This window comes from Podarcis cretensis (assembly GCF_951804945.1).
Source record: "Podarcis cretensis genome assembly, chromosome: 13".
Taxonomy (NCBI): Eukaryota; Metazoa; Chordata; class Lepidosauria; order Squamata; family Lacertidae; genus Podarcis; species Podarcis cretensis.
Window position 1 is genome coordinate 37,646,503 of NC_137182.1, and position 11,540 is coordinate 37,658,042.

Genomic DNA, 11,540 nt, shown 5'->3' on the forward strand with positions numbered 1-11,540 from the left:
TCTACGTGCATCCCAATATGTGCATGCGGTATAGTGATTTTGTACAACAATAGCGACCCTACTCTACCAAACCAGCTATGCTACTATCCAAATACTCTTTCCACGTCCACATCCAGCTCTCGATCCAAGAGTGGTTCTGCTCTTGTCCTGCCACTTTCCTCAGAAAAAACCCCCACATTTTGGGGATAAATTTGAGCAAATATCAATCCATTGAAAACCCAGCTGACATTTGCTCTAATTCGTTACTTAAGATTGGGTTTTCCAATTGGATAGGTCTAGATGAGTCCTGAGAGATTGTCTCCAGTCACACAGTGACAAAAAACAACAACAACAACCTTATCAATAAACTTCGAGGACTATGTACATAGTAATTCCTATGAGGGACAAAGAGGAGTCTTTAGCAACCCCCAATAGTCCAGGGTTATTTAGAATTTAACATTGCACTAACAACAACAACAACAACAACAACTTGCACTAAAACCAGAAAAGGAGATTATTTATTTAAACTGTTTCTAGACCACTTTTCATTCTCATGAATACAAAATAGTCATGAATAAAATGAAAAATACAACCAAGTAATACATTATAGTAAAACGATTAGAGACATCTTAAAAGCATTATGTGATTATTGGGACAAATGTATTTACACGGGGAGGCAATGCCAAATGTTCCTTTAAGGCAGCTGGTTATTGGTTATTAGTTCCTTCCTTCCTTCCTTCCTTCCTTCCTTCCTTCCTTCCTTCCTTCCTTCCTTCCTTCCTTCCTTGAGTCTTTGGCTCTCAACCATTCTCCATTAGGAAGGGAAGATGTACAGCCAGGGTTAGGGAATCTTTTTCAGTCTGAGGGCTGCATTCCTTTGTGACGTCTTGCCTATTGGCCTTCCTTGGTTCTGCCTTTGGCCACTGTTGCATAAGTACACGACTCAGGGATCCCATCAGCATCGGGTGCTGGTTTGGTTTTCAATGAGCTGTGGCTCAGTACAGCATAGGAAACTCCATCAGGGTCTTCTTCAGGCTCAGACTGCAAGGGCTATGGAGGGTAAAAGAAGGAGATGCAATCTTGCCATTCCCTCTGCTGGAGTTACAATAAAAACAAAGGAGAGTGCTGCCAAGCAGGAATAGGGCACCTGCGACCCTCCAGACATGATTGGACTACAACTCCCATCATCCCTGACCACTGGCAATGATGGCTGGGGCTGATGGGAGATGGAGTAAAAAATAATAATCTGGTATCCCATCCCTATTACAGAGAAACTTCAAGAATTTGGGAGAGCCATTTCAAGACATCCAAGGATACCAACCAATGATCTGGAGGTTGATATCTGGCCCTCTGCCCCACACCCAATCAAATAACACCTGTAAAGGTAAAGGTAAAGGTAAAGGGACCCCTGACCATTAGGTCCAGTCATGGCCGACTCTGGGGTTGCGGCACTCATCTCGCTTTATTGGCCGAGGGGTCATGTGGCCAGCATAAGGCGAACCAGAGCAGCGCACGGAAACGCCGTTTACCTTCCCGCCGGAGCGGTACCTATTTATCTACTTGCACTTTGACGTGCTTTCTAACTGCTAAGTGGGCAGGAGCTGGGACCGAGCAACGGGAGCTCACCCTGTTGCGGGGATTCGAACAGCCAACCTTCTGATCGGTAAGCCCTAGGCTCTGTGGTTTAGACCACAGTGCCACCCACATCCCCTATAAATTAGACAGACAGAGGATGTTGCATTGATGTTATGTTCTGTCTCCCTCCCACCAGGTTTACAGTTTTAAATGTTTTGTTTCATAGGAATGTTTCTTACTATGTTCACTTGTTGAGCTTGGTCATTGGCCATGGAACCTGTAGAGCAGAGACATACTGTGAGATTCTTCACCCAGTTGGTTTCAGATTGAAGTTATGGATGCTGCTACCACCAACACCCCACTCACTGGCCCATATAGTACAACCTCCAAGACCCTTGTCTGGATAGAGGAAGCCACCCAATTCATCTCTCTTACTTGACTAAGGTTACCAGACGTCCCCGTTTCCCGGGGACAGTCCCCAGATTTACAAATCAGTCCCCATACAAACTCAATTGCAGTTGAAAAGTGTCCCTGGATTCATTGAAAAAAATCTGGTAACCTTATACTGAAAAAAATCTGGTAACCTTATACTGAAAACATTCACTACTAAGGAAGCTAAAATAATGATTTTCTTCAATGGCATGAAGACTTTTTCTTTTTCTTTAAATGTGCTGAAACGTATCGCACAGATAATGGGATATTGACTGTCAAAAGGTGTTGTTCTGAATCATGTGAATACAACTGGTAAAAAAGATAAGACAAATCCTTTATAGTATATAATGAAGTCATAATGACAAAAATCAACAGCACACCCACCATGTTCTGCTGTAAATTGACATAAAATGCAGGAAGAGAGAGGCAAATCATATGTAACAGATATAAGAAATGCACTCCTATTTTTCACCACAAAGATTGCTATCCTAATTCTGGATCTGATGGTGGGGGGGATGGTGGTGGTTAGAAGCCAATGGCCTCCTCTGCAACATGGGAAATGTGGTGGAAGCAATATTAAAGGTAAAGGGACCCCTGACCATTAGGTCCAGTCATGACTGACTCTGGGGTTGCGGCACTCATCTCTTTTTCTTGGCCGAGGAAGCCGGCTACAGCTTCTGGGTCACGTGGCCAGCATGACTAAGCCGCTTCTGGCGAACCAGAGCAGCGCATGGAAACGCTGTTTACCTTCCCGCCGGAGCAGTACCTACTGTATTTTTCGCCCTATAGGACGCACTTTCCCTCCTCCAAAAATGAAGGGGAAATGTGTGTGCGTCCTATGGGGCGAATGCAGGCTTTCGCTGAAGCCTGGAGAGCGAGAGGCATCGGTGTGCACCGACCCCTCTCGCTCTCCAGGCTTCAGGAAGCTATCCGCAAGCCTTGCAAGCCCGGCTTTTTCTGGAAAAAGCCAGAAGCCCAAGGCAGTATAAGTTCCTCAACTATGTTTATTTAACATTTGCCAGTGACAACAGCTCACTCATAGGAAAACAAGAACCGAACTGACTGGACAACACAATAATAATGCCGAGCATGAACTGACCGTTGACAGTTGACAGTTGAAAGTGCATGCGCTTACTTGCCATTAGAACGTTCGTCTACCAACACTTATACAATTGGTTAGAACGCGCCTTGTAACATTAAATGTGTTAAACCCAATAGATAACACTGCTAAAGGAAGCCCTGAAAGTGGGCTGTCTTGAGGGTAAGGAGAGCTGAGCCAACCAGGCAGTCACTGAGAGGAAGTTGGATGATAAAGCTTCCCACAGATTGGCTCCCAACCACCCAAGATTGAAGATGAACGAAGAGGCAGTGGGGGGTGGGGAAAGAGTACTACTTCTACGGGATTCTACTACTACACTGATGGTAGTAATAATAATAATAATAATAATGTGTGGTTGGTTACATGGAAATCAACAGTAAAAGGACCATCATAAAACAACCCAGAAAGATCATCCAATAAAGGGGTAGAATTTATAACTCTTCTGTTAGATCACTGTATTAAATCCATTGTACTGGCACTTGGTGTGTGTGCTGTCAATTTTGTGCTATTATTTATCACATGCATCTTACTTTTGTTTGTTCATTAGTTAACAAATATTACGTAAATAAATACGTAATAATAATAATAAGAAATTTTGCTTTGCTCATGCCCACCCACCAGCTTTTGAGATTTCACCAGACATCACCCCAAAACCTTCAAACCTATCTGCTCAACTATAAGGGATAAAAGTCGTTGTTGTTGTTGTTGTTGTTGTTGTTGTTGTTGGTTTGTTTTTAAGAGAAGCCTTTTCTCCCTAACAGCAGCTTTGGAACATATTTAAATATATCTTTTCATGTGGGACTTTAAGGGGCACAGGATGGAAAGACTTAGCACCTTTTAACCACAGCTGTTGTGAAGCAACCCACCCAGAAGCTCACTCACCCTTTTTCCTTTTCTTGGACAATATGAAGGCAAGTAACAGGAGGAGGAGGACCAGAAGGAAAACACTGGTAGCAATGCCTGCCCACATGGCTATTGAATATCCACCTGTAAAACCATGAAAAGGATACCTCGAGTTGGAATGCTGCTGGTGCTTACCAAACCACACGCAGACACATCCAGAGGCTACCCAAAATTATTGTTCTGCTATTTTATCTATCTCTCCAGCCTCCATGTAGCCCCCCCCTTCCTTTGCAGGCATTTCCATATCCCTTTTGGCAAAGCCCTTCCATTCATTCTACTACACATCACGATTCTCTTCTCTTCTCTGTCTCACTTTCTGCCTCTCATACACCTTCCCCTATATGCTAGCCATGTTTGACCAGCAACCAACCCATGGAGGGGTGACAGGGTTCACCCGTCACTGCTGCCAGGTGCGCCACCTTGCCCCAGTGATAGTGGGTGCCTGGGGTGTGCCGACGTCACCGCGCCGTGTGTGCATGGGACATCAGCATGCTTGGTCATTCCAAGAGGAGGTTGTCCTACACAGCAGTACAGCCATGGAATATAAGGCATCTCTCTCTGCCAGCCTTCAGCCAGCCTGCCCAAGATGGATCCCAGTTTGTTACCCTGTCAGCCTTCCAGACTCCTAGTCGCTGTTCACACCTCAGGGCAAGTGGGGGGGGGGGAGTTCTCTTGCATTGCCAATGGCTCTCAATGGCCCTGTATTGTTTCTTAATGGCCCTAGCTTGGCCAGGTCATTTTTGCATAGGCAAGCCCAGGAATTCCTCTGCAGATTGTATTCTCCATTCATATCCCAAGTAATCAAAATCCTACCATTCATTAATTTCTAGGGTTTGAGGGGTTTCCCCCACAAAAAACCTATAATAATATTATTGGTGTAGGTCAGGGGTCACCAATCTAAGGCTCATGGGCCGGAAGCAGCCCGTGGAGGTCGTTTGACCGGCTCATGACTTGCAGCGCGGTGCGGGGACTCACTTCTACAGTGCCAAAAAGCATGTCTGCAGCGCTGAAAAGCACGTCTGCGCACGTGTAGATGCCGAAAACCACATCTGTGCAGATGCCGAAAATTGTGGGTGCGCGTGATCAGGCCCACAGAGGGATCTCCCTCGGAACCGATCTGGCCCAGGCAAGATAAACCTTGCTGACCCCGGTGTAGGTTGTGTGCATTTGTTTGTAAAGAAAAACTATACACAGCCCTGGAGATTTCCATTGCTAGTGTGCACAATCATATGTAAGAATGGCAAATGCCATTATATACTCTACATGTCCGAAGTATACTCAAGAAAACATTGAAATGGGCTTCCTTCCTTCTCTGGATACCTACATCTCCCACTGACCTGAGCTCAGCTGCAAGCATGTTCAGTTCTTTAATGAAGAAGAAGAAGAAGAAGAAGAAGAAGAAGAAGAAGAAGAAGAGTAGTAGTAGTAGTAGTAGTAGTTTGGATTTGATATCCCGCCTTATCACTACCCGAAGGAGTCTCAAAGTGGCTAACATTCTCCTTTCCCTTCCTTCCCCACAACACTCTGTGAGGTGAGTGGGGCTGAGAGACTTCAGAGAAGTGTGACTGGCCCAAGGTCACCCAGCAGCTGCATGTGGAGGAGCGGAGACGCGAACCCGGTTCACCAGATTACGAGTCCACCACTCTTAACCACTACACCACACTGGCTCTCTTGCTGATGCAGACTAAGCATCCTGTTCCTCCCAAGATTTATTTTCAGCTCCTCCCTCCCTCTGCAAAAGCAGTGGCCACGCCTCCCCCAGATGTTGTGTCACCAAAATAAACAGAACAAGATGGAGGAAAAGGGAAGCAGAACGAGAGAGGAAGTGTCAGGCAGGATGAATATAGATAATGACGGAGAGAAAGCAGTGGGAGGCAGGCAGTGGCAGAAGAAGGGGGGTGAGGTCCACCCCAGGTGTCATCACTGAGGGGGGAGTGACAAAATGAATTAAAAATAATAATAATTGGGCTCACGAAACTTTTTAGGAGTGACATGGTGGCTTAGGCGCCTGCAGGTTCCGTGCTGCCTGAAATGGCAGTGTGGGACTTTCTTCTACCTACTGCCTCTCCCTCAGCCGCCCTGCAGCTGGGGGGGGGGCAGCAGAGAGGCTCCGCCCCCAGCTGCAGGACACGCCCCTGCACCAGGTACCTGAGCGGCTAGCTACTCCACTGGAAGCAGGGGAAATAGGAGAATGAAAGAAATGTAGCAAAAATATTGAGGTGCCTCGGAAATAGTGGGGAAGCAAAGCAACTCTCTGTCGCAAATTGTTTGTTGATGAAATTATCTTCCCAATAGTTGGGTACTAAGGCTTCCTCTTACCCAAAGCATAACTAAGGGGTTAGACCCCGCGCGGGGGAAGAGAAAATTGTTTCCTACTGCTGTTCTACCATTTTTATTTTACCATCTACGATGGTGCTTCTAATGTAGGGATGACAAACCTGATTTTTTCATATTCTCTCCCTTTTCCCAAACTTCATTTTGTGCATCAGTTGGGCTCACTGAAATGGAAGGCTTGGGATTAGCTGTCCCTAGGGGAAAAGAGAGGAAAAGCAATGTTTAATCCTTTGATTTTTATGCAGTAGTCTGGCTCTGTGAAATGGGAATGATTTGCAAGCTATGGGGGAAGAGAAAAGATGGAGCAGAGACTCCATTTTTATCTTTACCATGTATTTTTGTAACATACGAGTAGATTCTGCCTGACTTGCTTTCACTGCTACTGTCTGCTTCTATCGAGCCTGAAGCTTTATGTAAGTAAAATCTATTTTTATTCCTACATGACAGACTTCTCTGTGTTTATTTTGTGTAGAGGGATAAAAAGGAGAAGATCCAATCTGCTGAAGCATCCTGGATAATTACTAATAAAGTTAAGCAACCGTGTCCCAGAAGCTTCCACAGTTCATGCTGCAAAAGGTAAATTTAAACTCTGCTAACTAGATGTTCGTTGGGACATGGGTGGCGCTGTGGGTTAAACCACAGAGCCTAGGACTTGCTGATCAAAAGGTCAGCAGTTCGAATCCCCACAAAGGGGTGAGCTCCTGTTGCTTGGTCCCTGCTCCTGCCCACCTAGCAGTTTGAAAGCATGTCAAAGTGCAAGTAGATAAATAGGTACGACTCCGGTGGGAAGGTAAACGGCGTTTCCGTGTGCTGCTCTGGTTCGCCAGGACCTAATGGACCTAATGGTCAGGGGTCCCTTTTTACCTTTACCTTTAACTAGATGTTTAACTCACACAAGTGAGCAAGAGGACAGATAACTAATAAGATAGTATCACATCCTGCCCTCCAAAGCCACCCAACACCCTGTCCCCAAAATCATGAACTTTCAGGAGGAATTCTAAAACATTTGGTGGCTGAAGAGCACTGTTACAGGGCAATCTTGAGATGAAATAATTGTTTTTAACTGTAAATGCCTTTCTTTTTCTTTTTTTAGAATGCTTTGTAACACTTTTTCAAAGGCATGCATGCAAGACTGCTCCTGCTAAAACCAGCCACTGAGAATTGCCTTCATTCATGAAAATTGCCAAGACATGTAAGTGGGATGCAAAGCAGGAGAGAGACCCTGAAGTCCAATGTAGAGTTTAGCCCAGCCTTTGCCAACCTGGTGCCCTCCAGATGTTTTGGACTGAAACTCCAAGCAGGCTCTGCTGACTGAGGCTGATGGGAGTTTGTCTTGCCAAATACAAGGTGGTTCTTTTAATTGAGATTCAGAGGCAAGACAAACACAAGTGAGTGAGAAGATTAAAGATTTTATTCTAAACAGCAAGCAATATATACTGTATTTTTCACTCTATAAGACACACTTTTCCCCTCCTAAAAAGTAAGGGGAAATGTGTGTGCGTCTTATGGAGCGAATGCAGGCGGGAGGCTCTGCTCAGCACTCCCTTTAAAGAGCCGCACACACGCTCCATGCACTCTTTAAAGGGAGCACAGCTCTTGGGGGAGCCTTAGCCACGCTCAGCCTTTCCCGGGCAACAGGAGCCTTCATCCCGCTGCCCAGGAGAGGCTGTGCATGGCTATCCCATAAGCCGGGACATCAAGTGGGATTGCTGAGCTGCGATCTTATGGTCTGGTGCGTCTTATAGAGCGAAAAATACTGTACATACCAAGCAAGCACTTCGATCTGCTACTTGGAAACCCTAAAGAAGTGGTGAAGTGACCACCCCCCAGGTAGCCGCAGGTTGCACGGCCCCACGGCCATCAGTCCGTGCACAAGCTTCTCCCTAACACTATGCCCACAGTCGAAACAAAATAAAAAGATCCTTTCCAGCAGCACCTTAGAGACCAACTAAGTTTGTTCTGGGTATGAGCTTTCGTGTGCATGCACACTTCTTCAAATACACTGAAACAAAAGTCACCAGACCCTTGTATATAGTGAGAGGGTGGGGAGGGGTATTACTCAGAAGGGTGGTGGGAATGGGTGATTGGCAGATAGCTGTGATGAGCCTGTTGACGACTCTTAACGACTGCAATAGGTCTTACAGGAAAAAGCAAGGGGTGGGATGGCTAAGAATAGCTTTGTCATGTATACAGTGGTACCTCGGGTTAAGAACTTAATTCGTTCCGGAGGTCTGTTCTTAACCTGAAACTGTTCTTAACCTGAAGCACCACTTTAGCTAATGGGGCCTCCTGCTGCCGCCATGCGATTTCTGTTCTCATCCTGAAGCAAAGTTCTTAACCCGAGGTAATATTTCTGGGTTAGCGGAGTCTGTAACCTGAAATGTATGTAACCTGAAGCGTATGTAACCCAAGGTGCCCTGTAATGAGATAAGAATCCAATCTCTCTATTCAGACCAGGTCTCTCCGTGGTTTTAAGTCTGGTAATAAGTTGCAATTCAGCAACTTCTCTTTCCAGTCTATTTCTGAAATTCTTTCGTAATAAGACAGCTACTTTGAGATCTTGTATAGAATGTCCTGGGAGGTTGATGTGTTCTCCTACTGGTTTCTCTGTCTTGTGATTCCTGATGTTAGATTTATGTCCATTTATCCAATTTATAGATAGCTAACCTGTGTGGTTTGCCTGACCGCCTACGTGCTATTAGCTACGTACAGATTATTCATTAGCCACCTCTCCCAATGCCTCACTTTCTTAAAGCAATGTCCAACATCAAAAGAAGGTACCCAGCAATATCACTTCCTTCCAACAGATTAGGACTAGGAAATTAAAGGATGTTCTTCAACCATCAAAGAGCTTAGAGAGGGGGAAGCAAACAGAGGCAGGAAAGGAAACCATGTTAGAGCACTATCTCCTTAAAATACAAATATCTTCCGGATAAATTGCCCATACAGAGTTGTAGACCAAAACACATGGAGGGCACCAGGTTAGCAAAGGTTGCTTTAGTAAAAGTAGTCCCCCCCCCCCATGATTTATACATGTGGGAGATATAAAGTCTCATTTTATGTGTCATTTGGGGGAACGGCGTATCAGGATTCAGCCTGGCTCTCACCTTTTATGTTGACTTGGACACCAGCACTGAAATCTGAGCACATGTTTTCGTTGTGGCAATATTTACATCGGTAGATTCCGGCATTTGATTCTTTGGCATTGGAAATGTGAAATACAATTGCATCCTTTTCTATCTTCTGAGTTGCTGAAGCAGAATGGTCTGAATCTCCTTTGTACAGAAAGTGTCGTGCAGATTGATGGTAGCCACTTTTGCACTCCAAGTTGATATCTCCCCCCAGGTTGACATTTATGGGACCCTTTGAGATGGAAGGTTTTGAGTTATATTGTCCTAGATCAAAGAAGGAGAATAAGGCTGAGATTTGGAAGGTGGAACATCTACAAAGGTGGGAGACATTTGCATGCTCTGAGGATACCAAAGCTTTGATCAGAGGGTCAAGGTCCACAGAACACCCGTTTTTGTTGAATAAATTGATTAATAATAATAATAATAATATTTATACCCCACCCATCTAACTGGATTCCCTCAGCCACTCTGGGCGACTCCCAACAAAATTAAAAGCACAATAAAACATCAAACATTAACAACTTCCCTAAACAGGGCTGCCTTCAAATGTCTTCTAAAAGTTAGATAGTTGTTTATTTCCTTGACATCAGAAGGGAGGGCATTCCACAGGGTGGGCGCCACTCTGCCTGGTTCCCTGTAACCTCACGTCTCACAGGGAGGGAACTGCCAGAAGGCCCTCGGAGCTGGACATCAGTGTCTGGGCTGAACGGTGGGGGTGGAGACTCTCCTTCAGGTATACTGGGCTGAGGCCATTTAGGGCTTTAAAGGTCAACATCAACACTTTGAATTGTGCTTGAAAACATACTGGGAGATTTCTATGTCTCTCTCCAGGGTGACTTGCAGAAAAGAAGAAACAAACACCAGCAGTCTATATAACACAGTGCTTTTAAAATGGCAGGAATATATCATCCTCCACATCCCTTCTAATCTCAGTCCTCAGATACGTCAGCATGGCAGGAAGCATACCTTCAGGTCCCGAGTCTCAAGCCATTGAGGGCTTTATTCCTACAAGTTAACCTCGAAATCAATTTGGATGGGATGTTCCTGGACATTTAATATTTGTATAGATCAGAGAACGTTTGGTAGGCCTCTGTTGTTATCATGCAGATGTCAGGAAATCGGATTTGGTTGGGGAAAATCATTACAGTTAGCTCCCATTCTGCCCCCCATCCATCTCCCCCTGGGCCCATGTTCATATTTATCACCCGAAGAGACTCACCCCCAGAGATCTGCCACTGTCCAACCAGCAGGAATCCTGGAAAGGAGATGATTGCATTAGCGCAATGTAGCTGAGCAGCAGGAACCACAACTGGGTCTCCGGTCCTTCCACCCGGCCGTTGCACAACCCCCAGTCCCTTCACCCTTTCATCTGAGATACCAACCGATAAAGAGGATGTTGAAAGAGAGCCTCATGATGAAGGGCCGCCTAGCCCTGTGGTCCAGTGTCCCCCAAGATGTGTGCTGTCCCTGGAATGAAGATCTTCGAGGGAGGCTGCAGGGTCTGAAATGCAACATGGCTCTGCAACACAGTTCTTGCCCATGAAGTTCATGTACTTAAAATGCACAACTTAGCAGCATTGGAAGTGCCTTGCAAACACTTCCCTTTTCCCCCTCCACACTGCAGTCATATGCTGCAAAATCAGCATAGATATGATCATGTGTTTTCCGATACACCCAGGGAGGTAGGCAGAAGGATCTTTCACTACTTCTATTAACACTAAGCAGACACCCTGGCCAAAATGTTTTAGACACTAGGTAAAAAAACCTTCTCTATTTCAGCAAGAATATCCAGGCATATAATTAGCTATGTATGCTCATTTTATAAATATGCTTATTTTATCCGTATATCACTGATAATTATACTTTGTAATGTAAACTGCTGAGGGATTGGTTATACATTCACAGAGTTCATAATTTTTTCCAAAGAGATAAATCAAGTAGACTACGGCTTCGGCCCTGTATAGCTGAAGGAGCTTCCACCACCCCACCCCCCTTTGGCAGTAGATAAGCAGAACAAAGAGAAAGAAGTCTCTTACCAATTCGATATTTTAATGATCACAGGGAGAGAACAAAGAATCCATTTCTCG

The 11,540-nt window shown here is 45.2% G+C and overlaps 2 protein-coding genes across 5 annotated transcripts in view; both read right to left on the reverse strand.

Annotated features, from left to right (window-relative positions):
* The window catches only part of LOC307201325 (T-cell-interacting, activating receptor on myeloid cells protein 1-like), a 56,704-nt gene that overhangs the window by 14,013 nt on the left and 31,151 nt on the right, over window positions 1-11,540 (reverse strand). The gene's annotated exons all lie outside the window — the stretch shown is intronic.
* LOC307201328 (uncharacterized protein) lies at window positions 470-11,038 on the reverse strand. Of its 4 annotated transcripts, XM_079950418.1 has the most exons (7): window positions 10,836-11,035; window positions 10,673-10,708; window positions 9,430-9,717; window positions 6,427-6,516; window positions 3,968-4,072; window positions 1,794-1,831; window positions 470-1,029 (listed from the first exon to the last, which is right to left on the reverse strand). In XM_079950418.1, the coding sequence occupies exons 1-7, from the start codon at window positions 10,966-10,968 to the stop codon at window positions 871-873; spliced, it is 849 nt and encodes a 282-aa protein (XP_079806544.1). In that variant the 5' UTR covers window positions 10,969-11,035; the 3' UTR covers window positions 470-870. The 4 variants fall into 4 exon arrangements, with proteins under 4 accessions (XP_079806544.1, XP_079806545.1, XP_079806546.1 ...); XM_079950419.1 differs by lacking the exon at window positions 6,427-6,516 and having other exon boundaries at window positions 10,836-11,038; XM_079950420.1 differs by lacking the exon at window positions 3,968-4,072.

Coding starts and splice junctions, on each gene's coding strand:
- LOC307201328 (XM_079950418.1), bottom strand. CDS start 10,968: ATGTTGCATTTCAGACCCTGCAGCCTCCCTCGAAGATCTTCATTCCAG. Junction 10,709..10,835: donor TTTCAACATCCTCTTTATCG/GTTGGTATCTCA, acceptor TCTCCTTTCCAG/GATTCCTGCTGGTTGGACAG. Junction 4,073..6,426: donor AGAGAATATGAAAAAATCAG/GTTTGTCATCCC, acceptor ATGGTTTTACAG/GTGGATATTCAATAGCCATG.